The sequence below is a fragment of the Python bivittatus genome, unplaced genomic scaffold (assembly GCF_059951505.1).
Source record: "Python bivittatus isolate LINGU-HERP-01145 unplaced genomic scaffold, Pbiv_v1 ctg000520_np1212, whole genome shotgun sequence".
NCBI classification, from domain to species: domain Eukaryota; kingdom Metazoa; phylum Chordata; class Lepidosauria; order Squamata; family Pythonidae; genus Python; species Python bivittatus.
In genome coordinates this window covers 1,180,046-1,199,155 of record NW_028277080.1, presented here as the reverse complement: position 1 = coordinate 1,199,155, position 19,110 = coordinate 1,180,046, and the positions used below count along the sequence as shown (strand labels likewise).

Genomic DNA, 19,110 nt, shown 5'->3' with positions numbered 1-19,110 from the left:
GTCATGGAATCTTCCTCTGGAAGCATAAACTTGAGGTTTCTGGGTCAAAGCTTTTTTTCCCCATGCAAACCTGCAATTAGAGTTAATCAGCCAAGTACTGTATGAAGGTTTTACACAAATAATTTGCTTGTGGGAACCATTGAGTAAATGTGATATAGTTTAAAATATATAGGAAAGGATATGTAGCAGGCAAGATTTTATTGGCCTGCCACTGACCTCAAGGTATTAAGTGTGGTTTGGCTTAATCAAAATGCTGAATTGGCTAAGTTAAGAACAACCTGAAGAGATAATGTTTTGACTTTTGAGCTAAATTCTGTGAACTTTACTGAGACTTTTACTGGAAGAACTGTCCACATCTGATTATTCCATTGGCGGAAATGTAACAGTAGTATGTAAGATCAGAGCCATTATTAATGTTCTGGATATTCTATGTTTGACATTTCATTTCAGTGAAATGCAGAGTTTGCACCTCATTAAAGTATTGTTTGAGTCAGTAGGACAGTTATTCATTTAAATTGCTTATATTTACTTTTGGTCTTGCATGTTTGAGGTGGAAGGTAAATCTTTTCAAGTATTATACCTCCCCTTGTACTGTCTGTGGTTTTTAGTAGAATTACCATAGTAATGCATCCTCTAAGTGCCAGCAGCTGTTTTAGTGTTCTTTAGTTATGAGGTGACAATGCAATAATTTAAGCTTTCTGAAGTGACTATTCAAACAGTGTGATAATTTTTTATATAATGGTACTGTAATTATGATTTTTAAATGCACTTATGATGTAACATTTCTATTTTATAATGTCGATTTGCATCACTCACAGTGTATATGAAACCATAAGAAGATAAGACTGTCTGCAAGAAATGTGCAGTATGAAAAAGAACAGATTCTGTGTAGTGAGAGATGGGTGTTTGAGCTGGATGACTGATGGGAATCAGAATGAGAGCCCTTGTGCTGGCAGTCCCCTTAGGCACCTCATCTCTCTTGATACAAAGATACTGGCTTGCCAACCCTATTACCAGAGGTCCTTTGGTTGGGAACATTGGAGACTCATTGGTGTGCTCTATATTTGTAAAGCACATGGTTACACCAGGATATCTTAAGATCAAGATACAATGTAATATTAATTCTAGCATGTTTTCTGTGCATTCAACATGAAATTGCTTGTGGTTCTAAGTTGTTTTGAAGCCTGAAATAGTAGAATTTTCATGACTTAAGAAGAAATGTCCAAGGGCTGGCACTCAATGTATTGAACAGAGCTCTATAAAACCAATTATCCAAAGAAAAAAGTTATGGATTATTTCTTTGGTTAGCACCAGGCTGCCTAAATTATTTGTTCAGTACACCAAAACAAAGCTTTGCATAGGTAGGAATACCTGAAAAGACTTCCTGAATGTATAGTTTAGATTTTATTTATGGCTTGTGAACAAGGCTCATTGACAGGCTCTGTCTAACTTAATGAGTATGGAATGAAGGGAACTGAAATTGTACCAGCCGCAGCCTTGATAAAGGCATTCCAGGAAAGCACTTTAAAAGATATATGGAGGCAGGTTACATGCAGGTTATCTGAGTTTTGCTGCTCTTGTCCTCTTTATTTTCTGTGATCAAGAGGCAAAGAGTTTGGCTTGAGGAATTTGGGAGTTATTTCAAAGTCATTTTGTATGATAATGCAATTTTAAAAACTTGAAGTACAATGAATCTTTTGTACTTTAGATCCAAAACAAATGACATAGGGAACATGTGGCTGCTGGCAGCCCACTTTTTTCCAGTTTGGTGAGGTCATTGTATTTAGTATTCTCTGGCTTTGCTGCATAATGTTGCCATTGGGGGCTAGGAAACACCAGAGATAATTATGTTATATTTTCTTTGGATGTTAAGTAGAAACAGTGGAATGAGATACTAGTGGCAGTAGTCGCCTAGCACATTAAAACTGTCAGGTGCAATTGTTGTTTAATACTAATCATCCAAACACACTAATCTAATATTTACAAACATATATGAAAGGATGCATTGATAGTAAGGAACAAAAAAGCCCTGAAGTGTTGGTGAAATAAATTTCTAAACCCATGTAAAATAGTTATTATTATTAGGGCCTCATAAAGGAATTCTAGGATGAAAATACAAACCCCGCAAAATAAATAAATAAAACCAGAAGAAAGTTCATCAACCAAGAAACAGCAGATGCTTTTACACCCTTCATCAGCTTGAACAGTTTGATTAGGCTTAGAGACTCCATCTGCAATAATGTGGCAATGAATTCAGTAGGCAAATTTTCACCTATTTTCTGGCATTGGTGTTGAGTTAAAAAAAAAAGTGGACACCCAATAAGCATAATACTAATTTCTCATCCAGTCAAGAATGCACTGTAGCCAAGTCCAGAATAACAAGAGCTCCTGTTTCCTCCCCAGTTCCTGTCAACCCAACAGTTCGAAAACTCATGTGAGTAGATAAATGGGTACTCTCACTCCGGTGGGAGGAAAAATGCTGGCGGCGCCTTGCAAAAAGGAGTTGGGAGCAGTTGCTGGTAAGCGTGAAAAACCGGGCGCGCCCAAAAAGGGCGCAAAGCAACGGAAACCCCGCCTCCTGCGCTCGCCAGCTGGGCTCTGCTCTAGGAAGGAGGCTCTGGCAAACCACTTCTGAAACACCTTGCCTTGAAAACTGCAAAGGACTTGTCCAAAGCAGTCACTGCAGAGTCGGTAACGACTGAGCACAGATTAAAAAAAAAAAAGGCTTTACCAAGCCACAGGCTATAGCCACTCTCATGGTACAGGTAGTCCTTGGATTACGACCACTTGTTCAACGACAGTTCAGCATTACAACGGCACTGAACAAGGAGGACTTACGACTGGTCCCATGGTCACGTGATCGCAATTTAGGGGCTTGGCAACCAGCTCAGAATTACAATGGTTGCAGCGTCCCACAGTCACATAATTATCATTTGTGACCTTCCCTGCCAGCTTCCCACAAGCAAAGTCTGTGGGAAGCCAGCAGGAAGTCACATGTCACTCCTGCTCCTGCTGCTTTTTCGCCCGCCCATCCGTACTCCAAAGCGCCTGCCCGCGGCACCTGCCCACACTCTGTAGCACCTGCCCGTGGCACCTACCCACTCTCCATAGTGTCTGCCTGTGGCACCTGCCTGCCCGCTCATGTTCTGTAGCGCCTGCCTGCAGTACCCATCTGTGCTCCATAGTGCCTGTCTGTGGCACCTTTCCATGCTCTGAAGCACCTGCATGTGGCACCTGCCCACCCACCCATGGTCTGTAGCGTCTGCTTGCAGCACCCGCCAGCCTGCTTGCCTAGGACTCCTGCCTCTTCCCACATTGCGGTCACATGAGGTCCTCGCTTAATGACCTACCAGTCCTGGCTTAACAACAGCAACTGGGACTGCCAGAATTGCCATCACTAAGCAATGCAATCATGTGATATCACGCTGCAATTATGACTGCATCACTTAGCAATGAAAATTCCAGTCCCAATTGCCGTCATAATCCGAGGACTATCTATATTGTTCTCAAGAGAAAATAACAAAAGACAAAAAAAATCCTCTGTGTTTTGGCAGTTTGCATTGCCTGCCTTTCCTAAGGATCCTCTTCGAACATTAAGGCATATCTCCCATAAGACATGAACAGATCACTTTCAAGCCTTTTTAGTGACACTAGCTGCCTGTCAGTATTGGACATCTGTGTAAAAGACATACTAAGCTGGACTTTGGTGACTATTTGAGTCCACCAAACTCTCTCAGCCAGAAAAGGCAAAGCTGCTCAGAGATCTCAGCAGCAAATATTGATTGGTGGGCTCTAATTTTGGCTAAATTGTTCACATCCATCCATCGTACACTTCACATACCAGCTGATTGGTGTAAATCTGTTACAGTTCTGATCTTTGAAAAAGACAGCCCCAAAAGTCCACCAGATTTGCCCAGTCAGTCTGCTGGGCATTGTGAACAGTACCTAGCTGTGAAGGATATTCCCTGCCTCCAAAGCAAACTTAGTTTCCTTCCTGAAGTCCACATTTGACTTCATTCTCAGAAATAAGTTATGGGAAAAATTATCTGCCTTCTCCATCAACCAGCTACATTTTGGTGTAAATTGAGCAATAGCGACACTTTGCAGGTTTGCTGTAGCTTTCAAGGGTCCTTTGTATTTATTTATTTATTTATTTTATTTATTTATTCAGCTTGTATGCCGCCCATCTCCCCCACGGGTGACTCTGGGCGGCTCACAATAAAAAAGAAAAAACACAATTCTCTCCAAGATGGCTAAAAACTATAAATAATTAAAAAACATATTAAAAATGCCCTTAAAAACCTCCTCTAATTTTGGCCCTATAAAAACCTGTAAGATGCTGGGGGGGGGCAACCCATCATCCCACCAGCCATCTCCACAGGTGCGGGCCCCCCTCTGGCCCCCAGGCCTTCTGGCAAAGCCAGGATTTAATACCTTTCCTGAAGGCCATGAGGGAGGGGGCACACCGCACCTCAGGAGGCAGGATGTTCCATAGGGCGGGCGCTGCAGCAGAAAAGGGTCTCTGCCTAGACCCCACCAATTGAAATTCCCTGACTGGTGGGGTCTGCAGCCTGCCCCTTCTGCTGGACCGAGTGGGACGGGCTGAAGTGACCAGGGCGAGGCGGTTCCTCAGATAACCTGGTCCTGTGCCATGAAGGGCTTTAAAGGTGATGACCAACACCTTGAATTGGACCCGGAAACAAACCGGTAACCAATGCAGCTCGTGCAACAGCGGTGTTATATGTGCCCTCCTAGGGGCATTAAGAACTGTCCGCGCTGCCGCATTCCAGATACTCTTCAAGGGTAGCCCCATGTAGAGCGCATTACAGTAGTCCAACCCAGAGGTGACCAGGGCATGAGTGACCGTGCGGAGGTCCCCCTGATCCAGGAAGGGGCGTAACTGCCGCACGACACGAAGTTGTGCAAAGGCCCTCCTGGCCACGATTGCCACCTGCTCTTCGAGCAGGAGTCATGAGTCCAGGAGAACCCCCAAATTACGCACCGAGTCTGTCTGGGGTAGTGCAACCCCGTCAAGAACCAAAGATGACAGAGTCCTAGATCTTGAGGCTCCCCATATCCACAGCCACTCCGTCTTACCAGGGTTCAGCTGAAGCCTGTTGTCCCCCATCCAGGCCCCCACAGCCTCCAGGCACCGCGAAAGGGTAGTCACAGCATCACTTAAGGCACCTGGGATGGAGAGTATAGTTGAGTATCATCAGCATACTGATGATACCTCACTCCATGGCGCCGGATGATCTCACACAGCGGCTTCATGTAGATATTAAATAGGAGCGGTGAAAGCACTGACCCCTGTGGCACCCCACACAGTAGGGGCTGGGGGCTGGACCTCTCCCTATCAACACCGATTGGGTTTGGCCTTGGAGAAAGGAGCTGAACCAGCACAACATTGTGCCACCCAACCCCAACTCCTGCAGCCGACCCAAAAGGATACCATGGTCGATGGTATCGAAAGCCGCCGAGAGGTCAAGAAGAGCAAGGATGGATGCACTCCCCCCATCCCGCTCTTGCCAGAGATCATCTAAAAGTGCGACCAATGCTGTTTCTGTCCCATAACCAGGCCTGAATCCTGACTGATAGGGCTCCAGATAATCCGTTTCCTCCAGGATCCTCTGAAGCTGCCGCACGACCACCTTTTCTACCACCTTTCCTAAAAAGGGGAGGTGGGAGACTGGACGAAAGTTGTCCAGGAGGGTGGGGTCTAGCGACGGTTTCTTGAGGAGAGGTTGGACCAAAGCCTCTTTGAAAGGCTTTGGGAACACCCCCTCCTGCAAGGATGAATTAACCACCGCCAGGACCCACCCTAAGGTCACCTCCTTGGTAGATCTAACTAACCAGGAGGGACACGGATCTAAATCACAAGTGGTCGCACTGACAGCCCCAAGGACCCTGTCCACTTCCTCAGGGACAACAGGATCAAACCGTTCCCAGATAACTGGGCAAGAACGCTCCCTGGGCAACTCTTCTGGACCTACTCCATGCTTGGCTTCCAACTGAGAGCAGATCTGAGCAATTTTATCCATCAGGTGTTCAGCAAATTCCTCTGCACGACCCTGCAAGTAGTCCTCCGCCCCCCCTTTTCCCAGGAGGGCCCGGGTGACCCTAAACAGGGCTGCAGGGCGACACTCTGAGGATGCAATAAGAGCGGAGAAATTTACTGCTCCTATATCCATTCAGTTGAGGGTGAATCAGGACTGCATTTTGGTTCCAGTTCCCTTTAGCTTTAAAGTAAATTAATTGATGCAAGCCCTTCTTCGTTAGCTAATAAACTTGTTTCATCCTCCTGTATTCAGATGATGTGACTGTTGTTTTTGCATTCCTACTAAGCACCAGAAGTCCCCCAGGGCCTGTGCCCCATTGTAGAGAAAATGGTCTTGTCAAAACAAAATTATTGTGTTCTCTAGAAATGCTGATACATCACCATTCCTGGAAAATTGATGGCTTCAGTAATCAACAGGTGAAGTCATTCAACATGATGGGATCAATATCCTAGAAAGAATAGAAAAGGTGGCATCCATGAAAGCCCAAAGTCTTGCAAGAACAGTTTTGCACTTTGTGAGAGACAACAGTAACAATCATATCCTGCCAGCAATTAATATCTGTAAAGTAAAAGTTATGAGTCTTCTAACCTATGTAGCACAGGACTGTAAATACACTGTAATGTTTGCCTTGAAATTGTTCAATTTAAATTTTTAAGAGCCTTATTTGGTATACCTTAATGTGCATCTAATCTTCTGCTAAACTGCAAGCCAGGCTGATCTCTATAGAATCCTCCTTATAGCTTTACTGCTTAAACTACTGGCTCAATTTAACTTACCTCAACATCCCTCTGGCTTATTTAACACTTACAGGCAAGATAACATCTATGTGATCTAAGATAATAACTGTTGCCCAATATATGAGTATATTGGGATTTGATAAAGCCTGATCAGAGACAAAACTATGAATCTTTGATGGAGATGTCCAGAAAGACCTCTGTTTCAACCCAGATTTATATAGATCTGATGTAGTTACTAGATCTTTTTAGGTAGCCTCCTTTCTTTCTGATACCCTTTGCCAATCATGTTGCAGAGCTTTCACCTTGGCCATAGATAAACTACTACTATGAACATTTCTAGGAGGATGATTCAACAGCATTCCTCTGTAGAGATGCCTTTGCTCCTGCCCATTTAGGCAAGTTATTGTTTGTCTGTCTATATATATTTGATTTTGAGGCTGCCCTGCTCCAAAAAGTCTCTGAGTGGCTTATCATATTTAAATTACTAATTTAAAACATGACTACTTGGGCACAACTGCATCAGTAACATTAACAAAAGATTCATCAGGGCCTCCACAAATACGCTAACCCCAGTCTGGGAGCAGAGGCAGGTCCTAAGAGACTTTTGGAACCTTTGGAGAGTGGGAGCTGAATGTATTTACTTTGCCCTTTTTATTCACTATGGCACAAAAACTTAAATGTTCCCTTCCTTGCCAATCTCTTGTGGAAGTCTTGTTGGAGTATTGCATAGTTTTGTGCAATTACTTGTTATAGTTTGTCCAAAGTTTGCATAATTACTGTACAATGCAGTTTTTTAAATTTGAGATACTTTTGGTAGAATCTTCACTGCTTTTATGTGTAGCCTTATCTTTTATGGTGTTTATGTTGGGTTATTTTTCAATTATTTTAATATTTTAGCAGATAGTACTTATTTTGGTATATCAGTAGCTTAATACTTAGTAATCTAGGATTGTATATATTTAAAAATTAAATAATTTTGTAATTGTCTAATTTTAGCTCTTTCTTAAAATTCTTGTATGGTAGTATTCCATGTTTATAGTATTTTAGCCCCTTTTTCTTACAATTCATAATAAAGGTTATAGTAGTTGTTACTATTCTGTACAGCATTTCAGTCAATGTGGGACATTGGTTAAGCAGTATAATTATGAAAGGAGTAAGGAAACTAATTAGTATTCATTTCGGGATTTTAGAATTTCAAAAACTTTGGAGGAGTGTTCCTGTGGATTCCATGGATGAAGAGAAGATAGAAGAATATCTGAAACGCCAGGGTATTTCTTCCATGCAAGACGTAGGCCCAAAGAAAATAGTAAGTAACTTTCTATAAGCCTTTTCTTTCATCAGAATTAATATACTTAATCCATATTAAATGGAGATATTTTAAGTATGCAAGAGGGAAAAATGAATGGATTGCTTAAGAGAATGCAATTACAAGGCAATAGACAGAATCCATTTTCCTGACAGTAAATGAGGCAGTTTTCTCCCTGTGTCTTTTGAGTTACCATGCCTCTCCTTGCTTTGAGTGGAGAAGGCTTCAGTTGTTGAATCCTTTATGTACCAATATTTGAATCCTTTATATACCAATCCCCCACCTCCTTAGAGAAGTGACTTGGTTCCTTTCTGCCTACTGCTGCTTGCTTTGGGCTGGATAGATTTCCAAGACAAACAGCAGCCGATGTTGACCCATGTGTGTACTGCCCCCAAGAGAGGAAAGAATGTTACATGTGTAGCTGGCCACCCAGAAATACAGTTTTGCATAGAGATTGGCCCTTCTTCCACTCTCCAGCATGAAGAAAATTCTCTAAATTTCATAGGGAGCAGAATTACAAATATCTTCAAACACTACCATATGGTTTCCTTAGCAAGCGCTCAATAAACTGTAGAATCTGGCCTCTGTGTATATTTCATACTGCATGCAGCTGCCGTGGCCTCTTGGAAAAATGAGAGATACAAGAGAAACTTGGGTCACAAAGTGGGGACATTTGCAGGAGTGCTTAACTGTCTCTTCACCCCCTCCCCCCAATTAATGTCTAAGCCCTAAACCTCGAAGCGAGAGCAACTGAGATTGCACATTTGTTGAGATAATATCTGGTCTGGCCTTCAGTCTTCAAGCATGAAAGTATACTAATCTTTTGGGATTGGAATGGGATGCAGTTGTAAGTTGTGTACAGATCTAATTCAGCCCTATTTCACAATAAAGACAAAGAGTTGGCTTCTCCCTTTTAAAAGATAAATAGAGACTCTGCTGCTTAGAAAGCCAGCTGAGTCCTTGGCAATCCAAGAGTTGTAAATTATGAACTAGGAAGAGTGGTCAAGGGAATGCTGTTCATTCTTCCTCTGATTTTTGTGCCTTTGCTCAGCACTACCCATTGGTTTTTGCATTTCTCTATAGCACTTAAAGCCAGTTTTTTTAAAAAATATATAATCCACTGACACTTTTTTTGCAAGAAAGAATCCATAACTATGATGTATGCTTACAGGCTAAGCATCTTGGTCCCTGTAACAGTGTAGGGCTTGCATATATCTTAGAAAGCTGAGCCCCAAAGGGATGTTAGTGTAGCTTAGTGTAGAATTGGATTTGTTTAATGAGAAGCATTGCAGTTCTGAAGGACACATTTACTTACTTATTTACTTGCTTACCTCATTTCTCTACCAAAATCTTTAGACCATTTTTGGGATGGGTTGGGATGGAAGGAGACGGTGGTTTAAGGGAGCAAAGTAAATGTCTTAAGCTTTGTAATTTAAGGTACTAATTTTGTCCCTTAATTTCCCTATGGAAAAATTCAGTTGGGTGAGGGAACTGTTCAGGATCTCCCTAGAGCATTTTTTTACTCATGCCCTCATGAGTAAAAGCCAAAACATTTAGCCACACTGCTCCAAGAAAGGTCTGGAGTTGCAAAAGGGATGTTGGGTGATTGCAAGTCAGTTCTGGATCGAACACATGTGTATTAGTGGATGGCTTACCTGTATAGCTGATTTATGTTTCACCTGTTCAAAAGGGGGTTATGTACAATCCCCTAAAGGCTCAGATAAGTTTATTTGTTTATTTCTGACATTTCTATGCTGTCTACTCCAAATAGAACAACAGTGGTACAGCAGGAGCCAAAATTAAAAAACAACAGGAGAAAGATTGAAATTATTACACGTATTTTTACATTTAATTTGGCTTTATGTCAAAATTTAATCTCTCCTTTTTTAGTAATAATGCCAGGGCAGTCAGATGATTATTATGTAGCCTTCCTATCAGTCAACAAGAACTTTCAGATCACTTACAATGGCACCATGTTTTGTTACCTAGCTTAAAGAATGTGACAGATGATGCATCTTGAACTTAAGTTGTCTCTGTGTGTTTGTTTTTCTTGCTGGCCTCTGGCCATAATCACATTTTGATTTGATTTGCACAGAATTAACAAAAAACAATATAAACCATAATTGGCACAGTCCAAAGAGGCAGACCCCAAACTTAACATCCCCTTCCAAGTGCTCTTTCCCTGAGCCAGGTTTTCACCTCTTGTGGCAGCTCATCATAGAAGTAGTGGTCTGTAAACACGGGAGCAAGTTATTCCACAGGTGGAGCACCACAGTTGAGAAGGCTGTACTATGGGATCCCTGCAGGTGAAAATCCTTAGGGGACAGAGCCCTCATGAATATGACTTATTTCTCCTTTTAGGTTCCTATCCAGAAGAGGAAGAAGCCAGCTTCTCAGAAGAAACGAAGGTTCAAAACTCACAATGACCATTTGGCCGGTGTTTTGAAGGATTATTCTGATGTAGTTCCTGGCAAATGAATTGGTCTTCTGAACTGAACTGTTACGAGTTTTGATGTGGATGCTTAGGACAGATGTCCTTTGTATAATCTGATGTGGTTCTTTCCTCTTCCACTTCAGCAGCAGATGAAAAGTTACAACTTTTGAGATCAAGAATAAACTGTTCATCATAACACTTATTTTACTGGTTAATATAAACTTGGATCAGAGCCATTCATTATCAGTAGACTTTTGATATTGGGGTGAAATATATTTAGCATGTAATGCTGAGGTTCATGTTCATCAGTTAATTTTTTTTTTAAATTCTTTGGAGTTCTGTGGGAACTTTATTCAGCTGGGGTTAACCTAGATAAAACTGAGTTCTTTATTGATGTCAAGAAAACATGTTTATAATAAAATCATTCAAGAAAGATGAAGCTTTTTTCATAGATATGTTTTCCTTGCTTATTGACTGAATAGCAGTAAAAGGCAATACTCCATTTAGATATAAATAGACAGACAGACAATATTTTAGGTTGTAGTTTAAGATGAGACCTTTATTTAGAAATGTAAACTCTTTCTTTTGTACTTAATTTTTTTTTCACCAAGTGATGTTTCTTGTATTATCCTGAAGATTCCATTTGAATTTTCAAGAGTATTTCAGTTGGTTGTTTCTGCAGGTACCAATACCATCAAGGGGTCATGCAGTATCTGCAAGATTGTGTAATTTGTGTTAACATTCCATTTGTGTCAGGAATCTTTGAGCTGAAATATACCCCCAAATAAATGATGAAACTCTTACAGGAAAACATAAAGGATTTGGAATGGTCTTCACAGTCCCTGGATATTGAAAATATGTGGGGAACTCTCAAAGTGCAGTGCACGCAAGGAACCCAATATTTCTGAGTTGGAAGAGTTCTGCAATGAAGAATGGGGGAAAATTCCAAAGGCAAGGCTAGAAAGACCTTTAGCTGGCTGTAGAAAATGTCTGCCAAAGGAGGTATTGCAAAGTACTGACTGAAAGAATGTCCAAATTTCTGCCCATTATGTTCACTGTTTTCTTACTTTGAATCTGAAAACAACTGCACATAGCTGTCCATTCAAATTTGTAGAGCACTGTTGTGTTTAGCTTTGTATCGTGTAGAAATTTTGCCATCTTCCATTCACTTATGGATTCATTGAAATCTACAATTTGACCAAGGGTGCCTAAATTTTGCACACACCTGTATTTGTATTGTTTGTGATTTATTTTAGAATTAAAAAAAAAGAGAGACAAGCCTGCCTCTGCATATGTAGTGATAGTGTGACCTTCCCCCATATGACTGCTGGCAGTGATAAAGGAAAGAAAAGGGGATGAGTTGGGGGAAGTGAAGGTAAGAATATATTTCTTCCCAATTATTGGAATATATAATGGGGAATGGGATTTAGTATGAATAAATTATGTATGGCACCCTGTTCTAGAGAAAATAAAGATAATGAAACAAAACACTGGTGTTCTAGAAATGGTAGTTGATAATGATGCTGCTGTTATTAATCAGGTAGTAAGTGAGGACTGGCCATGAGCTTCTCAAATGTAAAGAGGAAATTTGTATTAAGCATGCATTCTCTTTTGGCTTTAAAGATTAAACTGGGCAAGGAAACAACGACAATGCTGCTTGAGCATAGATTGTCTACAGATAGCCTCACTTAAAGGCTTGGCTTCACAAATTGAGAGCATAATGTTTTAATCTGGTTAGTTTGGTGATAAAAATACAGATCTGTTGGATGTTGCTGAGCAAATTAGTAAGAGTAATTTAATTTCCTCTGCTAATTATAGTTTTATGAAGTAAAAGATGAAAAGAAAGAACTAGCAGGATTTTGCATGCTTGCCGGAGAGCACTGTCATAAAACAGTTTGTAATGCATTTGATCTATAATTCATCACAATCCTTCCAAGCTTTTAGAGAACAGAAAGAGAAAAGCATGTGAATTTGTAGAAACTGTGTAAGGAATGCCCATTTGGCTCTTCCTGTCACTTTCTGCAGGACTAGGCACTTGGTGGTAAGACACAAGGGAGAGACATGCTTTCAGTACTGATGATGGAAAAAGATTTGAAGGTAGCGATAATCACAGAGTGATAGTAGCGACATTGTTATTTCCAGTTTGAGACTCATGTTCAGGTAGTTGCAAATGTGTTGGCTTGAAACTTTTACTGTCCTACTGCTCAGAGACCAAAAGAAGCATATCCTTGACTTGGTTAAAATAGATATATTTCACCACCAAGTACTTTAGAATTCCTCTTCCTATTACAGAGCCAGGTGGAAGAGGCTTATAGCTTGTTTTCGGAATTCAGAAATAGGAAACTTCTATTGTTAACAATTACTATAATGCTTCAGTTATTTTCCTTTAAATATGGTTGATATGTATAAAAGAAAGGTTTATTCCAGCAGCAGCTGATCCCCAGCTTCTTCACCTGGCCAAGCTTCTATAAATTGTACTGAACTGAAAATGGTCTGAGAGCCTTGCAAATTAACCTACAAATGTTCCTAGCTTTTGCAAAGAAGAAAGCAAAGAAGCAAATAATCTGTATGGGGAATTGGAATAAGAACTCAGGATGAATCAGTTATCATATTTATGCTTTCTGATATACTGTACATATATACATATATTTCTTTCTATGCATAGGTGCCCTTTTTGTATCTTATAGCATCCTTAAGCATAGGATTTCATTTCTTTGCCAATCTGTGCCTGGTAATGACTAATTAGTAATAGAGTCCATGCCTTGAAAGGCAGGATTCAAGGATCTCTGCTGCCATGCCTCCTTATCTCTTCCCTAATAAATGCAGGGTTGGTTTGTTAGAACAACAGAGCCTTGGCTCAGTTCAATATCAAAACTACTATGGGTTCTTTCTAAGAATGCATCTGTAATGATTTCACACCATGAAGGATACCCATACGTGGTTATTTGATTCATTATCAGTTGTAAAGCAATTCCTGTATTTTGGATCTTCTGTTAGTGTATATGCATGATCAAGCTGTCTTTGATTAAAATTTTCTATAAGATCTATGTAACCTTGTGGCTCTTGCTCTTGACTTGTCTGAGTGCAAGAGATCAGTGACTCCCAAAAGTTGCTAGCTTTGAAACTAATAAACAATAGTTTGGATCCTCTCCAATTATTGATTTTGGGCCACGTTTTCTGCCACATTTTCTGGTATGGTCATCAGGATGGGATAATTCAGCATAGGGAGGGTGCTATAAGAGAGAGGCCCCTTTTCCATTGAGGATGGGACTCTGGAATGGCTCCCCAGCCCAGGACACTCCTATCTGAACGTCTCTGAACTTCCTAACTTGAGATGGTTGGGGTTTGTTTTTTGTTTTGTTTGGGTTTTCTTGTTTTCTGTTGATTTACTCTGTAGGAGTCAGTTGCAGGATTTGGGAGGAAAAGGTTGAGGACAAGCTCTGAGAGAGTGAACAGTGTGATTTGTGGACTCTATAGCTGTCATGAGTCTGAGAATTGGGTAGTGTTTAGGAGGTACCTGTGCCGACATTGGTGGCTGTTACTGAGATATGTACACCTTTTTTCCAATTTACTATTGGAGAGGGAAGTATAAATGAAAATAAGAACACTGGGTGGGGATTAGGTAGGAATATTAACATTGATTTTCACAGGTTCTGGTTGGCTCAAATGAGTACAAGTAAATAATCAGACACCATAGCATAGACCATACTTTTATTTTATTAATTGCTTTTATTTTTAGAAAATTATAATAGAAAAGTATCTTTTAACAACTTTTTTTCTTTTAAAAAAATTGACAAATTGGAAGCATTGTTTATATCAGTCACTGCCAGTAAAAGGCAGTAGAGGAAAATCAAGTTTTTTGTTGAACAGTCCAGCACAATCCTTTTTAGGGTTATTCAACCACCTACTGTTACATTTTAAATTCATTCAATTTATCCATATTGTTTGCTTAATAATGGCTATTTCTTAGTTCCAACCTGGGACTTTTCTGATGTGTTCAGAGTACAACTCCCAGGAGTAGCAGTTGCATCACATCCAGAGGAGGACATGCCGAGCAACCCTCTTGCAATTTTGCATTCTTAAAGCCTTTGACTTTTTGACGTATCATTTATATTTCTTACCAAAAAAATTGTATCTTATTCGCAGGACAAGTGACAATAATCCTGGCCAGAGGAGCTGCTTCATGAAGATTTGATCCTATTAACACTGTTGGCTTCCTTACCGAGCAAGCCAGTATAGCCAGACTTGTCACTACTGTAAAGGCTAAGGGGTCATCAGCTGGAGGGAGAAGATAGAGGAATTTCTGGCCTTGGCAGCTTTCCACAATTGGGGGAGGAATAATTTTACACTAATGATATAGGAACTCTTCTGCCCCAGGTAGCTGCATTCCTAGCTGCCCAAAGAACTAAAGGTGCAATCTTATGCACAATTACTCAGAAGCACGTCCTATTCTATTCAATGGGATGTACATCCATGTAAAGTGGGAACAGGAAGCAGATCAGAAAAACTTCAATCATTCAAGCTATTAGCTTCCAAAAGGTGCAGCCTTTGGGCACAGCTGAATTTAAGTGAGTCACCCCTGAGCTAAAGCTGAGCTGTGTGGGGGTTTCCTTCTCTACAACAGAAAGAAAGCAACACTTAAAAAAAACAACAATGTTCTAGAGTCCCATTATAGCCCTAGAGTCCTCCCAGACCAGGTAGTCATATGGCTGTAGCCATTATCTGGCTCTAGAGAGAAAACACTTCAAGAAAGTGGAAACTTTGAAGTAGCTGTTCCCTGCAAGGTTGTGCCTGAAATCATTCCCAGTACTGCTTTAAGCATCTGTTCCTAGATAAAAGCAGCTTTATTTGTTCTGCTCTTTTTTTTCAAAGAGCACAGACATACAGTAGGTGAAGCTGAATAGCTCTTTAAAAGTGGGCACCTGAAGATGCTCCCCAGCAGGGAGTTCAGGGCTTGAGGGCAGTTCTTTATGTGGGGCTGCTGCTACCTCAAAACCCATAAATTGGCCCCAATGCATAGATTTGGGATCTAATATGTATGCCTGCCACTGAGATTACCTGGGAAGGATCAAGCATAGCTGGCAAGCCATTACCCCAAAGGTGGCCATTTCATTAGAACTGTCTTCAGCAAAAACCTTTGGCATTTTTTATAGGCATGAGGTACTTCAGTTTTCTGGATCAGTGCTCCAGTCACCTCTTACCTTCCCCAAGAATATGAGTAACAACAAATAACCAGAATCAATTTGCTTTATACCTGGAGCAAAACCACAAAACTAAACTACCTATCAAAGATGTCAAAGACACACACACACACACACACACACACACACAAAGTATAGGTTCTTACAAAAGTAGATGGTGTGGATGTTAGAGTACATACTTCCTGGGCAGCTTTGCCATCCAGGACGGGTTCTCACAAATAACTGTTGTTGTTTTTTTCCCTTTTCCAAATAATATACACAACTGCATGAGATGTTTGTCTGAAGAGAAGTGGTATACAGACACAGTTGCAGCAATTTCCCTAATTATGGCTGCACCTTTTCAATTATAATAGAAATGGGTGTAGCTTTTTCTGGGCCTTTCTACTTTCTATTGTGCACTACTACTTATTCCCACGCAATTGCGTATCCAAATATGGAGAAGAAAAAAATACAGCAGGAACTAGCGATCAGGCACCGCTAATGTACAGCGCATCAACTGTAACATTTTACAGTCATGAAAAAGCTATTATATTTCTGATTGTCTTGCTCAATATAATTTGGCACAATTAGGTGAAACATGAAAACATGTACCACAGGAATACACTTCATATATTAAAAACACACCATCTCAGGCTCCCAGACAGGATAACCAAAATGTCTGTGCATTTCAAACAATACATTTTTTTAAAAATCTGAACCGGATTTAAAAACATGCTTTGAACATGCATCTTAAAAGGGTAGGAAAAGGAGATTACACATATTTAAAAGTCAAACATATGATCAGTTATCCCACCCAAGGTAAAATCCTCTTTCTTACAATGCTTGGTATAAAAAAATACTTGGTTCTCTTTGCTGCTCTGCTTGAAAATATTTTTTTCAAACCAGAAATTCACTCATGCTTATAGAATTTAAACTCTTAAGCTTTTATACAATGTAGAAGAGGAACATCATATTATTATTATCATCATCATCATCATCATTATTATTATTCAATGCTTTCTATTTTATTTTTAAGAAGATGTGTGATAGAGGCTGTGGCAAAGTCTTGAAGGAATCCACGCTCGTGTGAGGTTTTTTAAGCCTGTAAGAAACAGAAGACATGCTTATGAGGAAACACCACCACCACCAAACTTCTCAAATGGCCAGAAAGGCGGGAACAGCCTTCCCAAACCTGGAGGCCTTTTGGTGTGGCAGGAGATTCAGAGAGTTGCAATTACAACCTAGTTGGAGGGTGCCAAAATAGGAAAGGCTAGAGAAGGCTAATCATGCTAAGGAGCTGGGTATTGGATGGAGGCAAGGAGATGGTGTACACTTCCATGTTAAACGGCTGGAGTACTTTAAAGGTGCCATGAAAATGCAGCAAATGAACCCACAGTCTAGGGCTATAATGTGTAAGGCTTTAATATGTAAAGGTACAATAATGTAAGAAAATAGTAAGAATCTTGATCTGTTCTCCACACAAGTCCTAAAACTAGATAAAGAGAATCTAAATAAACAAATGAGTCAAAAAACATTATACTTGTTCGTTTATTTATGGAGGAAAATGATCCAAAGCTACATATTTGTGTGTGGCAAAACCCTGTGAATCTTTGCTTTCAGTAACTGGTGTGCCGCCCTTGGCAGCCACAACTGCAACTAAACATTTCCAATAACCATTGATCAATCCTACACATCAGCTTGGAGAAATTTTAGCCCATTCCTCCTTACAGAACAGCTCAGGGATGTTGGTGGGCTTCCTCGCACGAACCACCCGCTTCAGGTCCTTCCACAACATTTTTATAGGATTAAGGTCAGGACTTTAACCTGGCCACTCCAAAATATTAACTTTCTTCTGCTTTAACCATTCTTTGGTCATACAATTTGTATGTTTTGGGTCACTGTCTTGCTGCATGACCCACTTTCTCTTGAGCTTCAGTTCACAGATACCGTGACATTTTCCTGTAGAATTTGCTGGTACAATTCCGAATTCATAGTTTAATCAATGATGGCAAGCCGTCCTGGTCCAGAGGCAGCAAAGTAGGCCCAAACCATGATACTGCCACCACGTTTCACAGATGGGATAAGGTTCTTATACTGGAATGCAGTGTTTGCCTTTTGCCAAACGGAACGCTTTTCATTCAAGCCAAAAAGTTCTATTTTGCCCTTATCAGTCCACAGAATATTCTTCCAATAGAACACTTATCCACATGATTTTTCACAAACTGTAGATGGGTAACAATGTTCTTTTTGGAGAGTGGTAGCTTTCTCCTTGCGTTCCTGCCATGCACACCACTGTCGTTCAGTGTTCTCCTGATGGTGGTCTCATCATCACTGACACTGGCCAATGCAAGAGAGGCCTTTAGTTCCTTAGATGTTACCCTGGAGGTCTTTGAGACACCCAGAGTATTACAAGCCTTGCTCTTGGTGTGATCTTGGCTGGGGAGGGTAACAATGGTGCTGAATTGCCTCCATTTGTACAAGATCTGCCTAACAATGGACTAGTGGAATCCAAACTCTTTGAAAATAGTTTTGTAACCTTTTCCAGCCTGGTGAGCATCAACAACTATTTTCATGCCAATGTTGTGATGATTAGACTTCGATAGTAATACCCAGAATTCTGTTCTTTAAATAAGGCAGGACCTTCCACACTCACACCTGATTATCATCCCATTGAAACATCTGACTCAAATTTCCCCTTCAAATGAACTGATAATCCTAGAGGTTCACATATTTTTGCCAACACAAATATGTAGCTTTGGATCATTTTCCTCAATAAATCAATGAACAAGTGACTTCCAGGCAATTAATGATGGATTGAAGACGGCTCTGTTTTTGCAGAGCTGATAGCCACGACAATTAAGATGATCTGACGAAGGATCTGGCTCTTCGGAACCATCTCCAGATAGATGATTGGATCTCCCTCAAGTACTCCTTACGGAAGCTCCCCATGAAGAGACTGCAAATTAGTGATCTCCAGCGAGCTGAATGCTCTGGGAGTCGTAGGAAACATTGAGCCTTCAAAAGGACACTACATTTGTGTACACTTCCTCTTTTAATTGACAAATGAATCTACCTATGAACTTATTTGGAATTAAAAACTTTCTGAAGGGCAAGTTGCTGCATACTGGGAGAATTTCCCTCTATCCCTGAAGAAAGAAAATTTAAGTTTAAAGATTAAAAGGAAAAAAAAATTTTGAAACAGCAAAACAGAGTTTAGAATGTTCATTATGGACAGTTAAGGGGCCATATGGATTTGAAAGAATAGTTTTTATAGATTCTTTTACATTTTATAAAAATTTAAAAGCTGATGATTTGGGAATTAATTGTAAGAAACCTTTCTGTGGGAAAGTTTTGACTCTGAAAAGAAACAAAAGATAAGACTGGGCTTTGAAGG

The 19,110-nt window shown here is 40.4% G+C and overlaps 2 protein-coding genes across 4 annotated transcripts in view; one reads left to right on the top strand and one right to left on the bottom strand.

Moving 5' to 3' along the window:
• The window catches only part of GTF2E2 (general transcription factor IIE subunit 2), a 46,269-nt gene extending 32,185 nt beyond the window's left edge, over positions 1–14,084 (top strand). For both annotated transcript variants that reach the window (XM_007425702.4, XM_025165089.2), the window contains exons 7-8: positions 7,987–8,102; positions 10,464–14,084. In XM_007425702.4, the coding sequence (XP_007425764.1) occupies positions 7,987–8,102; positions 10,464–10,580 (233 nt within the window). In that variant the 3' untranslated portion in view covers positions 10,581–14,084. The remainder of the gene's footprint in view (positions 1–7,986; positions 8,103–10,463) is intronic.
• Positions 14,085–14,249: 165 nt separating this feature from the next.
• Positions 14,250–19,110, bottom strand: part of RBPMS (RNA binding protein, mRNA processing factor) — a 109,556-nt gene continuing 104,695 nt past the window's right edge. Inside the window, exon 9 of one of the 2 annotated variants that reach the window (XM_025165094.2) lies at positions 14,250–16,818. The gene's annotated coding sequence lies outside the window, so the exon portion shown is untranslated. The remainder of the gene's footprint in view (positions 16,819–19,110) is intronic. The other variant, XM_088147467.1, reaches the window with a different exon arrangement.